Consider the following 18,461-nt stretch of genomic DNA (forward strand, 5'->3'; position numbering starts at 1 on the left):
TGAAAGATACACACCAAACACTTTCCTATAGAATATCTTCTCTTTCCTACTTCCTCCCCACAAAAAAAAAAAAAAAAAAAAAAAAAAAAAAAAACAACAACAACAAAAAAAAAACAACCTCTTAAAACTCCTACTTAAACCAGTGAGCTGGCATATTACACCAAAGAGAAGTTGTTCCTTTTTGAAACTACAATCTGCTGCAGTTGGGGAGGTTATGGTTTTTGGTTTGCACTTGAGGCTGTTAGCAAACAGCCCTCAAGAAAAGTTGACTGTCCTGCAGCCAGCTTTATTTTTGATATCCTTTCTTTAGACCTGTAGCCTCCTCCTCCTCCTCCTCCTCTTCACAGATTACACTGAGCTTTTTCCCCTTCTTACCCTCGTGGCCTACATTCCGGGAGATCAAGCCTGGCACATGTTAATGAATGTAGGTTTTATTTAGAAACATGACCACTTGTCCCTGCTCAGTGTCATATTATCAGACACAGACTACCAACATTTGTCTAGCATGAGCGTTTCCACACTTCTGCATGCAGACACGGGTGACTTGCCTCCCCACGCAGGATTTAGTTTTTTGCCCTACAGAAACTAACTTTTTGAAGTGGAAGCTTCATGGTGGTGGCGGAGGACTTGCGCGCCCGGAGGATGGCAGAGGACGGCTGTGCAGATGCAGATCTCCCAGAGTGCAACTGCGATGTCACCAGGCAGGCATCTCCTTGAGTGTCTTCCATTGTACACAGCTCTCATGTTACGTGGGGTTTATAGGATGGATGCTGGAAGCTTTAATCCAGAATTGCTTTGCCAGTATTCAGTGAAGATGATTGTTGTTAGGAGTTTGCTTTGGCATGGACTTTGGCATGGAGTTATTTGTTGGTTTGTTTGCTTGTCCCTCTGCTGGGTATTTGGAGAGGGGTGAAAAGGTTAATGAACTTATAATAACTTGGTTTCGAGTTCTTTCTGGGACATATGTGTCGTATGAGGACTAAGAACTCGGTAGAGAAGTTGAGACACAGGAAAGATGTTCAGAAAAAAGCCGGTTAGAATTCATCATACACTATTTAAAGGATGAGCTTCTGATGAAACTCAAATTCAGCCTTAGCCAGTTGATAGTCTTGTAGCTGAAAACTTAATCTTCATTTAAAAAAAATCATATTTCAGGGGCCTGGAATATTTTGTGTTTGAGAAAGTTGCTTTTGCTTTTGGTTGTCAGTAAATTTTGGTCACTGACTAAAGCATATGAAATATGTGAAAAATGTACAAATTTATATCTTAAATAGCAATTAGTACATAATACAAATGTTTATAATATTTTTATGTTAGAATAATGATATAACAGGAACTTTGTTTCCAATTTTTAAACATGTTTTTCTTTTATCCTATCATCCCCAAATAAATTCCTATCGATGAATAGGGTTTACTGTCTATACTTTTAGTTCTGTTATACTTAGAATTTTGTTTGTGGCTATATATATGTAGTAGTAAATTAATTTAAAGGAAACTAGTGATATATATTATATAGTTATATACATAAATGTATACTTTTATATGTATGTGTGTACAAGTAGTACTAAATTAATTTAAAGGAAACTAGTGATATATATATTATGTAATTATATACATAAACGCATGCTTTTCTCTGTGTGTGTATCACACACACACATGTACACACACACATCCATGTTAAGAAGCTAGACAATTGGATTTAAAAGTAGAATCCTTCCGAAGAAAGGTCAGTGCCTGTGATCCCCATTGGACTCTTCAAGGAGAACCATAAGCTGCAGGGACTTACAGGTTTATCAGGCTCACTAAATTTATGCAGACATGTGACATCTGCAAGTATCTATTTTAAATCATAATGCTGAATGCTGCCAAAAGGAATGTTGCTCAGGCTTCTTCCAGTGATAAATGAAAATATTGTGACACTCTAACCAAGAACTTCCTTTAAAGAAATAAAGGGGGAAAAGTGAGATATTCCTCACTGAAAAGAGTGAGTGCTGTCTGGCAAATATCAAATTCAATAAAAGCCACAGTGCATGTACAGGGCTTTGCTATCTGTTTCCTGCAGAAGTTCAGATCTGCTTCCCTAAACACACATGTACACACACACACACACACACAGCTATTCTTAGTAAAATATACTTTTTATAAAATGAGAATGAAGAACCACTTAAATGTTCACTCCATGAACTTGACTAAATTCACACATTAGTTTGAAGGAGAAACTTCTCCCTGATGGACTATATAATCCATAAACATTTCTGTGTCACAATGCCCTTGACATATTGCATACTAATTACTCTGACTTGAAACTCACTATTATTCAAGATTACTAATCCTGTCATGTATTTTGCTGGCATAGATGGTCCAATGGAATTGTGTTTACATGTATTATCTTGTGTTTTGGATCTTCTGATCATATTGTGAGTTTTGAACCAAGCAAATGAGTGCATTTTAGTACTTGACAAATAGACCATTTGCCAATGCTGAATCTAGCAGAAACACTTAAGTATACATTCAGTATCATTTAAAAAATTAAAATGTTAATTAGGTAAAGATTTTTCTTAGAATCCCAAGCATTAATGTTTAATAGATTTTTAAATACAGTCTGACTTTGCATGAGGCACTAAGCTTAGCATGGCAGAGAGGGGAAATCAAGATGTGAAATTCACAGCACTGGCATTCCCAGAATGACCATGGAGGAGACCAGCTTCTGTATAAATGACATAGGAAGTTAACGTAAGAGGGGTAGAGAGGAAGCACATACTCCAGCCTGGAGCAGGAGAACAAGGATATTATGACGTTGCTGGAAAAGCCCCTGCTGAAGCATTGTGAGCATTCAAATCCTGACAAATCCACCTGCAGAAAGTGGTGGAAGCAGGAGCAGTCAGAGAGGACTTTGTTCCAGGGACAGAGCCAGGACAGATGGCTTGGTACACCATTCCTCAGCCCTGTCCTAGTGACCCTGCTAATTGCACACTGTCCTTTCAGTGTGGGGCGCTGAGGCAGGATGGCCAGGGCCATGTTAAGATGCATGCCTATGCCCATGCCAAGGTTCTTGTAGAATGTGCTATCCCAGCTTTCATCAATAGCTACTGTAAAACTGTTGTTCACCAACTGATACCCAGGTGAATTTGTCTTAAATGTGAAAAAAATGTGACTGGGATATATATACAAGCTGAAATATTTTTCAAGGCACCTTTAGGTGCCCCGGTGGCAGGTTATAATTTGCACTCTTAAAGATAATTAGAGAAATCTTGCCTTGAATGCAATTATGAGTCATGATAAACATTACAACATATTTTCATTACTTGTCAATGTATCCTATTTTGGAATATGAGCATATTTTTTCTTTATATAAAGAGACCAGATTTCATGTGTTTAATATAAACAGTTTTAGGCACATGGTGATACTTCCCATCCAACCTCCATCCTCCTTCCTTTACTTTATAGTTTCTTTTAATTTTTGCAAATAACCTACTTTCAATTTACTTAAATTACAGGCTTAATCGTTCACTAAATAAAGAATTCAAGTAGAAAGATTATTGTTCTACAGGAGTATAGACAAAGGTTATAAATAATCAAATATCAAGTTGTCAACTTCATTCATATACATCACATTTTTTTTGTATTCTCTATATTAGCTACCACAAATAGAGAAAACATGATTTTTGACTTTTTGGTCTGGCTTATTTCATTAGGCATAATAGTCTCCAGTTGCTTTGCTTGCTTGCTTTCTTTCTTTTTTTTTTTTTTTTTTTTTTTTTTTTTTTTTTTTTTTTTTTTTTTCAAAAGACAGGATTTCATTCTTTCTATGGCGAGTGGTATTCCATCCTGCATATATACCTCATTTTCTTCATCTATTCCTCAGTTGATGTACATCTGGGTTGAACTGAGTTACTATAAACAAGGGGAGTACAGATAACTCTTTCATATGCTTATTGCACATCCTTTGGGTAAATTCCCAGGAGTTGGTGACTGGCTAATATGATCAATTTTCAGTTTTTCGAGGAATATCCATATTAGTTTTGTACTAGCTTACAATCCCACCCACATGTGTTAGGGTAACTTTTTCTCTACATCTTCACCAACATTTGTTATTTTTTGATTTTTGGATGATAGCCATTCTTTTTTTTTTTTTTATTTTTATTTTTTGACAGGCAGAGTGGACAGTGAGAGAGAGAGACAGAGAGAAAGGTCTTCTGTCTTCCTTTGCCATTGGTTCACCCTCCAATGGCCGCCGCGGCCGGCGCGATGTGGCCGGCGCACCGCGCTGATCCGATGGCAGGAGCCAGGAGCCAGGTGCTTTTCCTGGTCTCCCATGGGGTGCAGGGCCCAAGCACCTGGGCCATCCTCCACTGCACTCCCTGGCCACAGCAGAGGGCTGGCCTGGAAGAGGGGCAACCGGGACAGAATCCGGCGCCCCGACCGGGACTAGAACCCGGTGTGCCGGCGCCGCTAGGCGGAGGATTAGCCTAGTGAGCCGCGGCGCCGGCCCTGATAGCCATTCTAACTGGGGTGAAGTTTTGTGGTTTTAATTTGCATCTTCCTGATGGCTAGTGAGCCTGAACATTTTTTTTTCCATACATCTGTTGGCCATTTGCATTTCATCCTTTTTTTTTTTTTTTTTTTTTTTTTTTGGACAGGCAGAGTGGACAGTGAGAGAGAGAGAGAAAAGTCTTCCTTTTCCATTGGTTCACCCCCCAATGGCTGCTGCGGCTGCTGCGCTGTGGCCGGTGCGCTGTGGCAGGCGCACTACGCTGATCCGAAGGCAGGAGCCAGGTGCTTCTCCTGGTCTCCCATGTGGGTGCAGGGCCCAAGCACTTGGGCCATCCTCCACTGCACTCCCAGGCCATAGCAGAGAGCTGGACTGGAAGAGGAGCAACCGGGACAGAATCCGGCACCCCGGCCAGGACTAGAACCTGGTGTGCCAGCGCCACAGGTGGAGGATTAGCCTATTGAGCTGCAATGCCGGCCACATTTCATCCTTTGAAAATGCCTGTTCATGTCCTTTTTTCATTTCTTAACTAGATTGTTTGAACTCATTATATATTTTGAATTAATCCTTTATCAGATGAATAGGTTGTAAATATTTTCTCTGATTCTGTCAGTTGTCTTTCTTTTTCCATTTTTAAGGATTTGTTTATTTGAAAGACAAAATTAGGAGGAAGAGAGAGACAGAGATCTTTGATCCACTGGTTCACTCCCCAAATGTTGCAATGGATAGAGCTCAGCCAATCTGAAGCCAGGAGGCAGGAGCCTCTTCCAGGGTGTCCCACATAGGTGTAGGAGCCCAAGCACTTGGGCTATCTTCTACTGCTTTCCCAGGCACATTAGCTGGAAGCTGGATTGGAAGTGGAGCAGCCAGGACTCAAACCAGTGCCCATATGGGATGCCAGCACTGCAGCCAGCACCTTAACCCACCATGCCAGAGTCCTAGTCCCTTGTTGAGTGTTTCCTTTGATGTGTGGAATCCTCTTAGCTTGAAATAATCCCATTTGACTATTTTTGCTTTTATTGCCAGTGATTCCATAATTGTATCCAAGAAATTGCTGCCTATACCAATGACTTCATTGTTTTTACCTTTGTTTTTCTCTAGTAATTTGATGGTTTCAGGTCTTAGGTTTAGATACTTGATGCATTGTGTGTTGATTTTTGTATAGGGTGTAATGTGGGGGTCATAATCTAAAGTCATGCACTTGAGTACTTTCACAAACTCAATGTTATTCAAATATGACTATTAACTATAATTAAATACAGCTGTTATTACTAGCTGACCAGTATAGTGGAAGTCATTTTAAATGCATTCATATGACAACACTGAGGAAAATGACAAAGAAGAAAAGAAATTGTGTCATCATGGGACCACATTCTCAGAGAAGCAATGATTTATTGAAGCTATAATATGAGCTGAGATCAGTTTTAAGGAACTAAATATATAAATTCAAGTGTTTGAAATATCGATATGATTATTATGATTATGAAGCATTTTCTTCGAAGACCCAAGTAGGGAAGCATTTCAACACCAGGGGTGAAGACTAGCTCATAAAATGGCACCTGTAGTTTGAAAGTACCTCCAGGTGATTATGTAACAATCCCAATTTGAGAATTGTTTTTCTAAAGCCTGAACAAAGTGTGGGGGTTGTGGTGTGAATTGGGGTAAACCACTGTTAGGAACACCCACATCCCATATTGGAATGCTGGTTCAAGTCCTGGCTCCTCTACTTCCAATCCAACTTCCTGCTAATGCTTACTCTGGAGGCAACAAAAGATTGCCTAAGTGTTTGGAACCCTGCTACTCAAGTGGGATATTTTGGAGGGAACTCCAGGTTTCAGCCTGTCTAGTCCCAGCTGTTGTAGGCCTTTGGGGACTGAGCAGTTAGCAGATAGAAAAGAGTGCTCACACTTGCTCACTCTCTTGCCCTGCCCTTCAAGTAGATATAAATGAACTTTTAAATTTTTTTTAAAAAACACCTGAATGCTAATAGAGGTTGAGAAATACTTGATGATTCTGAATGTAAGTTGTTAGTCTTTGAGAACATTCTATTGCAGATCTCTGCCTTCAAATATATTATGTCTTTAGAGTTATAAAAGTCATACTGCTCTTGACATTTGTTCAAGAAGATATCTCTTCATTTGGGCCAAGTTTCACCCTGGGAGAATGAAGTGGTGTACCTTTGTGCTATTTACCTGTATAATGAGCAGTGTCAACTAAGTGATAATATTTCCTAAAACATTTGCCTAAAGTGGCAAATTCATGTATAAAAGTCAAACAGTTTTAAGGAAGGGCTGTACCAGAAATCATTGATCATGTACTTACTCTCACCAGGACCCTTCTTTGGAGAGCAATATATGTACACAGCCATGGCATTGTCCTCACAAGAAATCCTCAATAATCAGTTTTCATCATTACTTCATAATCATAGAGTTGGAGAATACTACCCGTGTCCCTTCCAAACTGCTACCTATACCCTGCCAGCATTGAGAAAACTTTTTAGAACCAGTTTGTCTACCTCTGATTTCAGGCCTTGCCACCTCTTCATCCTTCTTTTGAGCCCTCTTTAACCCTCTTTGTTTGGTTAGCTGGCTCATGGTGTATCAATTTTGTTTATTTTTTAAAAAAAACCAGCTCTTCCTTTCATTAATCTTTTGTTTATTGGTTTCCATTTAGTTTATTTCTTTTCTAATTTTGCTTATTTCTTTCCTCCTACTAATTTTGGGTTTGGTTTGTTGTCTTTCTAGGTTCTTGAGATGTATTGCTAGCTCATTTATTCTGGTACCTTTCAATTTTCTTGCTATAGACACCAATTGCTATAAACTTCCCCCTTAATACTGCTTTTGCTATCCCATAAGTTTTGGTATGTTGTGTTATCAACTTCATTTGCTTCTAGAAACTTTTTAATTTCTCTTTTGATTTCCTCTATGACCCATTGTTCATTCAGGAACATGTTGTTCAGTCTCTATGCGGTTGCATGTGTTCTAAAGATTCTTGAGTTGTTAATTTCCTACTTCATTCCATTGTAATCAGAAAAGATACATGGTATGATTTCATTTTTTGAATTTGCTGAGACTTGCTTTATGGTCTAGTACATAGTCTATCCTAGAGAAAGTTCCATGCACTGATGAAATGAATGTGTATTCTGCAATGGTGGGGTGAAAAGTTCTATAGCTATCAGATAGGTCTGTTTGGTCCATAGTGTAGATTAGCTCTGTTGTTTCTTTGTCAATTTTCTATCTAGTTGATCTGTCCATTGATGAGTATGGAGTGTTGAAGACCCTCATTACTATTAGAGTCTAAGTCTCCCTTTAGATCCATTAATGTTTGTTTTAAATAGCCAGGTGCCCTTGTGTTGGGTGCATGTACATTTATTACATACATATCTTCCTTTTGAATTGAACTCTTTGTCATTATATAGCGCCCTTCTTTGTCTCTTTTAACAGTTATTGTGTTAATGTATAATTTTTCTGATATTAGGATAGCTATACCTGCTTGCTTTTACTTTCTGTTAGCATGGAATACCTTTATCCATACTTTTAGTTTCAGTCTGCTTGAATATTTGTTGGTAAGTTGTGTTTCTTGTAGGCAGCAAATAGAAAATAGATGGGTCTTTTTAAAAAAAAAATTCTTGAATTCTATTCCTGGCATTTCTTCAATCTCTTCATCTTCACATTCTAATATTGAAATGTTGTGTTCCTTTGGGGTCATGGTGTCTTGCTTAATCTTGTTTCTTGGATTTTTGTGTTTGTATTTAGGCATTTGTGGAGTTGATTTTTATTGTTTCTTCCTCTGATGGCTTTTATCTTTGAGCTATGTCTCTGTGGCTTAGTGGAATGTCTGCATTTTCATTGAATACCAAGAGGTGTGTGGTGGGTGTGGCCAGAGAACTCTGGTCAGTGCTCCAGGATGGGGCAAGTATGCAATGTAACACTCAAGTTGGTCATGGTAGATCTCAATACCCAGCTACACCCTGCACCTTCTCATGGAACCATTGAGTCCTCATGGTCTCAGCACACATGGTTCCCACAGTCACTAGATTCAGAGACACCTCTCTGTCCTGCCAGCCTGTCCAGTTGACAGATAGGCAGATGTTCTCCAAGACAGCTCCACCTAGGTATCTTGATCCTAGGAGGCTGCAGGCACCACCCAGCGAGGCCCAAAATCAGTGGGGACTTTGGATTGTTCCCTCCAGTAGAATCTCTGAATCACACATATACACAAGAGCCACTGGCCAAGTGTGTTCCTTGCCCACCACTGCTGCCAGTACTGCTGAGAAGGCATCCTGTCTCAGCCAGTTGCTGTACTCACACACAAAGGTTTCCACAGCTGCTGCCCAAAACCAAAATGGTGCCTTCTCTTTGTCATCTAGGCAGCAGGTGCTGTTATGGGAAAGTTGGAGTGAGATAAACATGCCCCCTCTACTCCACTGGGTCTGTGGACAACCACTAGCAACTGCTAGCCCCCAAGGCTCAAGTATGGACTCACACCACACTTTCCCTCTGCCTGTATCACTGCAGGTTGTTACATTCCTGTCTCATTTCTATCTCTAAACTGTTAGCCTCTCTGGCTCTCATCAGCTGTAGTTGTGTCCATAGTTGTGCTACACGTCTGCACCCACCATACAGGTTCACCGTGTTCCTCTTCCTCTTGTAGGATTTCCAGTGCAGTTTTCTCTCCAATTCTCCCCTAAGAGTGTACTTCCTTCACTTTTTTTTTTTTTTAACTGTTTATCCTTAGCCTAGCACTGTATGTCATTCCTTAATCCACCATCTTGGAATCTCTCTTGGGTCTTGTCTTTTAATCTATTCAATCATCTTGTCTTTTAATCTATTCAATCAGCCTGTATTTTTAGTTGGAGAGTTTAGGCTACTTACATTCAAGGTTACTATTGCTAAGTAATGACTTGGCCCTACCTTTTTTTCTGTGAATATTTCTATTGTTTGCTTTGGCTTTTCTTTGTACTTTTATTAGAAGAATTTCTGCCTTCACATTATTTCATAATGATGACTATCTTCTGTGTTTCTGTATGTAGTATATCCTTAAACATCTTTTGTAAGCCTGGACAAGTAATGACAAATTTTTTCAATTTCTGTTTGGTATGGAAGGTCTTTATTATTTCATGTTCATTCATAAATGAGAGCTTTACAGGGTACAGTATTCTCGGTTGACATATTTTTTTTTCCTCTTAAGACTTGGACTCTATCTGTTCTCTCCTAGATTATAGGGTTTTCTGATGAGAAGTCAATTGTGAGTCTAATTGGAGATCCTCTGAAAGTAATCTGGAATTTCTGTTGTCCACATTTTAGAATCTTTTCTTCATATTTTACTTTTGAAAGTTTCACTATAATGTGTCATGGCAAAGTTCTTTTCTGGTCATGTCTATAAGGAGTTCTATGTGCCTTGTGTACTTGGATATCCCTTTCTCCAAATTAAGAAAGTTTTCTTTAATTATTTCACTAGGTCTTTTGATCCATTCTTTATTTCCACACCTCCACGAACTCCCAAGACCTGAATGTTGGATTGTTAGATGGTATCCAATAAACCCCCATAACTTTATTTAATTTTTCTAATTTCATCTTTTTCTTTTCTTCTTTTTTTTAGTCTCATTGAAAAATTTCCAAAGGTTGGTCTTCCAGCTTGGATAATCTTTCTTCTGCCTCACTATGTCTGTTCTTAGGAATTTCTACTGTATTATTTAGCTGACATATTGACTTTTTCATTTCTAGAATTTCAGTTTGATTTCTCTTCAAAATCTCAATTTCATGGGATAATTTTTCATCCATATCATATATGAATTTCTTTAGCTCATGAATTTGCTTCTCATTGCTTCTGAGTAATCCTATGATTAATCTTATGGATTCCATTTCAGGCATTTCATCAATATCTTCATCTTCACATTCTAAGATTGAAGTGTTGTTGTGTTCCTTTGAGGGAGTTATGTTGTCTTCTATATTCTTGTTTCTTAAATTTCTGCATTTATTTTTAGGCGTTTGTGGAAATACGTGTTGGTTTTCTCCTCTAATGACTTACATCTTTGTAATATTCCTCTGTGGCTTAGTGGAGTGTCTGTTCTTTCAGTGAATACCCTGAGGCATGTGCTGGGTGTTGCCAGCGAACTCTGTTCAATTCTCCAGGGTGAGGTGACTGTCTAGGGTGACACCCAAATTGGGCATGGTGGATCTTCTCTTGTTAGCAGGAAGGAGGCCACCACTGTTGGCATAATCAAACTTCATGACCTCTCTTCCAAGGTGATCAATTCCTGAGTGTTAGCCTACAGTGGGTGCAATATTCATCCATGCTGCTGTATGAACTGCACAAAAGGTCTGTGCTGTCTTCAGTGTGAGCACATATCCCACTGCAATGACCTACGCCAGGCAATCAGGGAGCTCTGAGTGTGTGGAGCTGCACACAGTGATTTCCCAGATTCCCAGATATCCCCTGTGCCCTCTTGTGCGGTCACAGAGTTCCCATAGTCACAAGGTGCAGAGGATCCACCCCACCCCTCTAGTCTGACCCATCCATGGGGAGGCAGAGATGTTCCCAGAGCCAGCTGCCTTTGTGAATGTTCAGCCTAGGAGCCTGTGATATGTTGAGAGGCTGGGGGCACTTCACAGTCCTATGTGGGTGCCCAGCCATCTGTCATTCCTTCCAGCCAGACTCAAAGTCAGTGTGGAATGTATCTTTTTTCTCTGGTAAAGTCCCTAGATCACACACATACACAAGATCTGACGGATGCAGCCCCTACTCATTTCACATTGATGCCTTCTCACTGCCAGTTACCAGGTATACACAAGGGCCTCTGCAGCTGGTACCGATGTCAGAATGGCTCCTTCTCCCTTCCCATTGCTGGGTGTGTACACTCGAACTACTGCCACTGCTACTGCTGTCAAGATGGCATCTTGTCCCTGTGAGTTGCTGGAGCACAAGAGCTGCTGCAGCTGCTGCTTACATCTTAAATGGTGCCTGCCCACTCTCAGCTGTTTGCTGGGTGCCAGTGTGGGAGGGGTGGGGAGAAACATGTCTCCACCCACCTTTTACTTTCTTTTTTTTTTTTTTTTTTTTTGCTATCTTAGCAGGTACCCTGTCCCTTTTAGGGCTTCAGGGGCCAGACTCAAAGACTTTGTAGTCCACTAGGCTTTCCGTCTGGCTATATCTCAAGTGGCATAGGCTGCTGCAGTCTGATCTCAATTCACACTCCAAAACTGGTTCTTTCTCTGTTTCTTGGCCCTGGGGTTGAGTGTTGTGTCCGTGCTTGTGCCACACATCCTAACCTTCCATTCAGATCCACAACCTCCTACTTCCTTCTGTAGAATTTACGTTGCAGTTTTCTTTCCAACTCTCCCCTGAGAATGTACTTCCTCCACTTTCTCTTCTCTCTCTCTTTTTTTTTTTTTTTTAACTGTTTTCCCCTAGCCTAAAGCAGTATGCCCATTTCCTATTCTGCCATCTTGGAATCCTATCTAAAGGTCAATGTTAATGTATTTCTTCCTGCTTCCTGTAAAAAATGGGGAAAATCATTTAAAAATAATTCTGTTTAGGGAATACTGTGCTACACTAGGCTCTGGACGTGGAAGACTGGGTAGCTAAGACCTCATATCCACACCGGTTCACAATCCAGTGGGTCCTCAGGTACCTTTAATGTGACCTATCATTGGCAAGACTCAAACTGATGAAGTACATGTAGTATCCCACTGAGAGTTTCTCTTTACTGTGCTTGCTTCTGTCACAAGGATGCTGATATATAATATTCTGGAACTGAAAACTTGTTTAGCAACTCTCAGAACTGAAACTATGCAATCCATTCAATGATGATCTGGTAGAAATGGTACAATTTTTCTCTAATATATGTTCCTCACAGGGATATATGTTGTTTGTAGAAATAATTTTTGTTACAGCAATGAGGTAACTCCATGATTATATTACTATAGCTGTGTTGAGTATAATTGCCAGTTATTGAATGTATTTCTCATGTACTGTGAACTCTATATTTAACTTAATTAAATTGCACAAATACTCTTATGCTCTATAAAATCCCCATTTGATAGGTGAGAAAACAGAGCCACAGGAAAATTGTGCAGCCTGTACAAGGTCCCACAGCCAGTTAGTGGCTGGGCCAGGATGGACCAGGGCAAGATGATTAGGGCATCTCCCTGACACTGGCCTTCTCACCTTCTCTGCCCTCAGGGTGAAGAAGCTGAAGGAGACCCTGGTTGCTGTGCAGCAGCTTGATAAGAACATGAGCAGCCTGAGGGCTTGGCTTGCTCACATCGAGTCAGAGCTGGCCAAGCCCATAGTCTACGATTCCTGCAACTCAGAAGAAATACAGAAAAAGATTAATGAGCAACAGGTATAACTTAGAACCTTCAACCTTAAAGTAGTAGGCCAAGGAATGTCTGCTTGTCCTTCTGCCTGGAATGCTGAACAGGATGGGTGAGGAAGGGAAGCTATGTTGAGATGGGTGTTGGAAGGAAATAGCTTCCAAGTCACTGCTGAGTTGACTAAAAAGATCCTAGGGTTAAGTGTCATTGGTTCACCAACCATTTCCGCCATTCCATGGTGGAAAGAAATTTGCATTGCCATAATGGGTCTAAAACAGTGCTAATAGATTTGTTCATCTGTGGGCCACTAGTCCACCCCTCTCTACTTAGAAAGGAGTCGCTTTTTTTTTCTGTGTCTCATGCTTGGAGAAAAAATACAATGCATATTTAGAAATTTTAGAACATAAGATTTTTTTTGTTTTGTTTTACAAAGAGGACCACATGGGCTGCAGACCATAATGTAATTTCAGCACCATGTGTTTAACAAAGCCATCAAATCTCACTGGAATGAGATGTGCAACCCGACAAAGCACAATAGGATGACACTAAACAATGCATTCGGATGAAATGTTTAGCTCCCACTCATTTTGTTTATTTTTAAAGTGTATCAGACTCTTGTTTCCAGTAAATATCATACATTCCCTATGACAAGTGTTTTACCCCATGCCTTTAGATTGCTGTTGAAAATCCTATCCAGACTTATTTTTTCCGCTATAGTTAGGCCATCATAGCCAAGTTGTTTAACTTAAAAATGCTGTAGAATGTATCTATTCAACTTACCTAACACACTTAATTTAAAAATCCTATGAAGTAGTTTATGTATGGACTTTATCTTAAATTCTGTTTAAGCCAATGAAAATAGGTGTTAAAACAGTTTTAAGTATTGGATATTTTTACATTAAAATTAATTGCATTGCTTTGAAAACTTGTTAGCAGAATATTTTTCAGTTTCTGTAAGATTCAAATTCTCTAACGGATGTTGATGTTGATTGAACTCTGGGAGTTGTGGTTGGCTTCCCATTCCCCAGATACTTCTAGAAGGTATGGGAATGAGGTGTACCAATGATCAAAGTTAAATTGCTAATGACAAGTATTGTAATTTAGCAAATGTATAAAAATCAAAATAGTATCTGGTTAAATATAGTAAATTTAAGATATGCATTTATAACCCTTCTTGCTACTAACACTCCAATGAAATAATACTAAAAAGGCAAAAAAATGTCCAAAGCCAACATGGCAAACAGAACAGAAACGAAAATGACAGAGTCAACAGAATTTTGGAAGCTAGCAAGTGTCGCTCCCCGTCTTCGTGGAGGAACGACACAGGACCCTGCGCTGTTCTTTCGTCTGCTCGGCCCTCCCCGGGTTTGCTGCTGGTTCTTCCCGGGTTGGCTACTATCCCTTCCACCTCCGTGGAAGGGCAGTTCCCCCTGGCCACATTCCCCACTTCCGCAGGGGAGCGGCACACCGCCGGCCAGCTTTCTTGGGGGCTGCACGGGTTCCCTTAGATGTTCCCCATAGATGTTCCTAGTGCATGCCGTCTCTCTCCTCCTTTATAGTCCTCCTCCGCCAATCCTAACTCGGCTGCCCACACGCCGAGTACGCTGCTCTCCTCCAATCAGGAGCAAGTCCTACAGTTTATTAGCTGAACTGGAGGCAGCTGTGTGGAAGCTGTTTACTTCTCTCCCAGCGCCATATTGTGGGAGAGCAGATGCATAGAATAAGTCTTAATTCCAGTAACTCAGTCCAGTCCGGTTGCTCCCCACAAGCAAGCAGGTAGATGAGAGTGATATCAGTAGCAGAATGGAAGGTGGGGAAAGTGGATTTGTGCTGCAGAGTTCCCAGGGCATCAGAATGTGGTGAGCAGGTACAGCTGAAGGTCGGGGCATTGTCAGCCTATACAATGAAAGCTTGTTTGAACTTTTGGACAAAGTGTGGTTGAACTAGCAGATGCCTTGTAAGCTCAGATAGCAAGGACACTCTGCTTCTCTTAAAGCAAAGTAGACAGTTGTGGTCTGGAGAAAGCAAAATGGAGGGACTTTGGGCTTAAGGTCGGGAAATCATTGAGGCTTGAGTCACTGCCTTAAAAATGGGAAGTGAAGTACATGTCTTTATACGAAGTGCTGTACTCCCACCCCATGTCCCAGTATGGCTTCCACAGTGTTGGTTCTCATGCTTATACCCCAACTGAGAGACTGGAGTGGTATTCCTGTAGAAACTGGCCAGACAAGATAGCGATGTGTAAGGGAACTCAACAAAAAGCCAGACTCCAGCCTAGCTTCCCCAGAGTAATGCCTCCTGGTTTGCATGCCCTAGAATCCATATACAGCAAGTAGTGGCTGATTTATTCTTAAATATGTGTGGATAGACAAAATAAACAACCACACCTCACAGAGATGAGAAATTATGCATTCATAAAAGAATAGCATGGCCATATTATTTTTTTAAAAGTAACTTTCAGAATTGAGACTCTCTCCCACAAAGCAAATCAAAGACATATATATGGTAATAGAATAGAAACATAATAAAATGAAAGGATTAATACAAGGATTAATGCATTAATTGAAATTATTTCATAAAATTATTTCATAAAATAAAAAAGCTTAAAAATGAGGAATAAATTATCAAAGTAGTAATTTAAAAAACAAAAAAAATCCCTAAATGAGAAACATATTTCCAGATCATAAAAGCCTGACAAATACCCAGAAAAATTTTAAATGGAGAAAAAAACAACACTAGGCCACCGCATTGTAAATTAGCAAGACCTGAGGAATTAAAAGAAGATCTTGAAGATTTCCAGGATGAAAGAAATTTCAGTTCTCCCCAAAATAGCCTGAGAAAGAATAGCAAACTGCCTTCAACAAACTGGAAAAATTATTTAAAATTTAGAACTTTATACCCTTCCATTAATACAGTGGTACTTTAAACTGTTAATGGAAAATACAATTTAATAAAAGATAAGTTTAGGGCTAATGTATGGCCTCACCATGAAGACACTCAAATCCCTTACTGGAGTACCTGGGCTCATGGCTCAGCTCTGCTTTGGCTCCAGTTTTGTGTTAATGCACACCTAGGACGCAAGTGCTTATTCAGATAGCTGGGTGTCTGTCCTCCATATGGCAGACCTGGACTGAGTTCCCAGTTCCTGCCTTTGGCCTGGTCCAGTCCTGCCCAAGCCATTGTGAGCATTTAAAGAGTGAACCAGTGTGTAGAAATCAGTCAAGCTTGCTCTCTCTCTCCTTTCATCTCCCTTTTCTTCCTTCCCTCCTTCTGACTCTCTGCCTCTCAAATAAAATATAATGAGATAAAGAGATAAGTTCTTTTGGTGCAATAAATTTTTGAAATCCATGCATGTGAGAATCTTCAAAAACTTCGTGAAAAACTATGCATGGATTTAAATTTCTTTTTACACAAAAACAAACTTTTCCAAAAGATTTATTTTTTGATGGTGTTGGTGAGGGGAGACAAATCTTCAGTCTGCTGGTTCACTCCTCAAGTGTCCGAAACAGTTGGGGCCAAACCAGGCTGCAGTTAGCAGCCAGAGACTCCACCCACGTCTCCCACATGAGTGGCAAAGTCCCAAGTACTTAGGCCAATATCTGCTCCTTCCCAAGATGCATTAGCAGGAAGCTGAATTGCAAGCACAAGAGCATGGCCAAGTCTTAAACCAGGCTCTCCAATATAGGATGTAAGAGTTTCAGGTAGCAGCTTACCTGGTGCACAAACTTTTAATTTCATTTTCTGTGACATTTTTGAAGTACCCACATATATCAAAATTGTACCCCCCATTCACTCATTGCAGGAATCTAATGAAAGGTATGGTACATACTTATAAAGACTAAAGCCAGAGGAAAAAAGAATTTTCAAGTCAAGAGACAGTGAAAGGCTATTTGCAGGATGAGAGTGCTGATGACATCTTTACTGTAGCCCAGGGAACCAAAGGAGGAAAACTTCCAAAAGAGTCAAACCAGCTTCCCCGAGCAGCCTCCAACTAGAGAGATTTATCTGCTCTACAGGAGAGAAGTGAGAAGCAAGCAACACAGATTTGAGAGAGAGGGAGAGAATTAATTCCAGAAAAGCATAAAGTTACTTAAGAAAGAAATACACTATGATGATAGCATATTTTGTTGCCCAATGTGAAAAATACTAAAAAAGTACGGTCCTATAAACAATGATTAGTGCTCTAGCCATATTGTAGTGCTAATAACAGTCTCTGGAGGATGGTGGGCCAGATAGTTCACTTCTTCCCTACAAAAAGAAAATCAACAATGGCTAAAATTGAAAACTCAAGAAATAGGTACATAAACATGTTACTTGGAAATATAGATGTGAGTCCCAGAAGGAATTCTTGCTATAGGAGGAGGAGAGACGGTTGCTCCAGGGAAAGAGGGATCCGGGTGCCCGGTTGTTTCTGACTGTTAAGATATCCAAATATGCACATAGAGCTTTTTCATTCAGTTTTAAATTAAAGTTTTGAAAAGCTATGTACTGATGGCTAAATGTAAAGACATCCTGGGTTCAAATCCTGACCTTGCCACTTTCCCACATGGCCTGGGGCATTCCTTACTCATGGGATCCTGATCATCAGCTTATGGGCCACACAGTGGGACTGTAAAGTTTAAAGAATTGGACATGCCTCATGTAATTTACTTTAATCATGATCATTTTACTGTAGTTTCCTTTGTAGAAAATGTTTAAGGTTCTCCAAAATTTATACCATTTAAGACCCATGTTATAAGAGCTAAATAGTAATCTGTCTCTAATAGGAGATTAATCCCCAACAGCCACTTAAATGGACAGATTAAATTGCAAGAAAACATTTTCCAATATTTTCCTATATAGAGTTCTGTGTGTTTCTCTTGTCAATATACATAATCCTTATAGACTTAATTGGACAAAACTATGTTTAAAGTGACTTTAGGAAAGAATTTGTCAAATTCCTTACTATATGTAAAAGGTTAATTTGACCAGTAGTGCAGTCTATTTAATTTATTCAGTTTATATTTCAGCATTGCTCACATAGCTGACATATTTCTAGTTCGGTTTTCTCATACTTTTGAACTTGCTGGATTTCATAAACGAGGAAGTGAAATATTTACCAAGACTTAGCCTAACATTTGTCAGCCAGTGATTACTGCTCAGCTTCTCCCATCGATTGCTGTGACCGTTGGATGAAGCATGTATGTTGCCCTGCAGGAGCTCCAGAGAGACATAGAAAAACACAGCACAGGGGTGGCCTCTGTCCTCAACCTGTGTGAAGTCCTACTGCACGACTGTGATGCCTGTGCCACTGACGCCGAGTGTGAATCCATCCAGCAGGCAACGCGAACCCTGGACCGGCGGTGGAGAAATATCTGTGCCACATCCATGGAAAGAAGGCTCAAGTGAGCTGGGATGTTCCAGCTGTCAGGGCAGAGGGAAGACCAGAAAGGAAAAAAATCACCCAGAGTATCCGTTGTGCACTGTTTCCATTTGGTTAAGATGTTCCAAAATAGCCTTGCTTCGCTAACTTGCCATTGCCTATATTTGGTTGTGAAAATAAGTACTGAGGGCACTTCAGAAAATTCATAAAAAATGAACTGAAAAAAGTCAGTTTCTCTTTTGGGGCAAAACATTTTGAAATCCATGAATTTTAGGGGTCTTCCAAGAGT

The 18,461-nt window shown here is 40.0% G+C and overlaps 1 protein-coding gene across 29 annotated transcripts in view; it reads left to right on the top strand.

The window, feature by feature from the left end:
• SYNE1 (spectrin repeat containing nuclear envelope protein 1) overlaps nt 1–18,461 on the top strand; it is a 551,595-nt gene that overhangs the window by 496,633 nt on the left and 36,501 nt on the right. For 28 of the 29 annotated variants that reach the window (XM_051855247.2, XM_070073379.1, XM_070073388.1 and 25 more), the window contains 2 exons: nt 12,677–12,839; nt 18,007–18,194. In XM_051855247.2, the coding sequence (XP_051711207.2) occupies nt 12,677–12,839; nt 18,007–18,194 (351 nt within the window). Of the gene's footprint in view, nt 1–414; nt 702–12,676; nt 12,840–18,006; nt 18,195–18,461 lie in introns of those variants that run through there. The other variant, XM_051855267.2, reaches the window with a different exon arrangement.

Source organism: Oryctolagus cuniculus, chromosome 5, assembly GCF_964237555.1.
Source record: "Oryctolagus cuniculus chromosome 5, mOryCun1.1, whole genome shotgun sequence".
Classification (NCBI taxonomy): Eukaryota; Metazoa; Chordata; class Mammalia; order Lagomorpha; family Leporidae; genus Oryctolagus; species Oryctolagus cuniculus.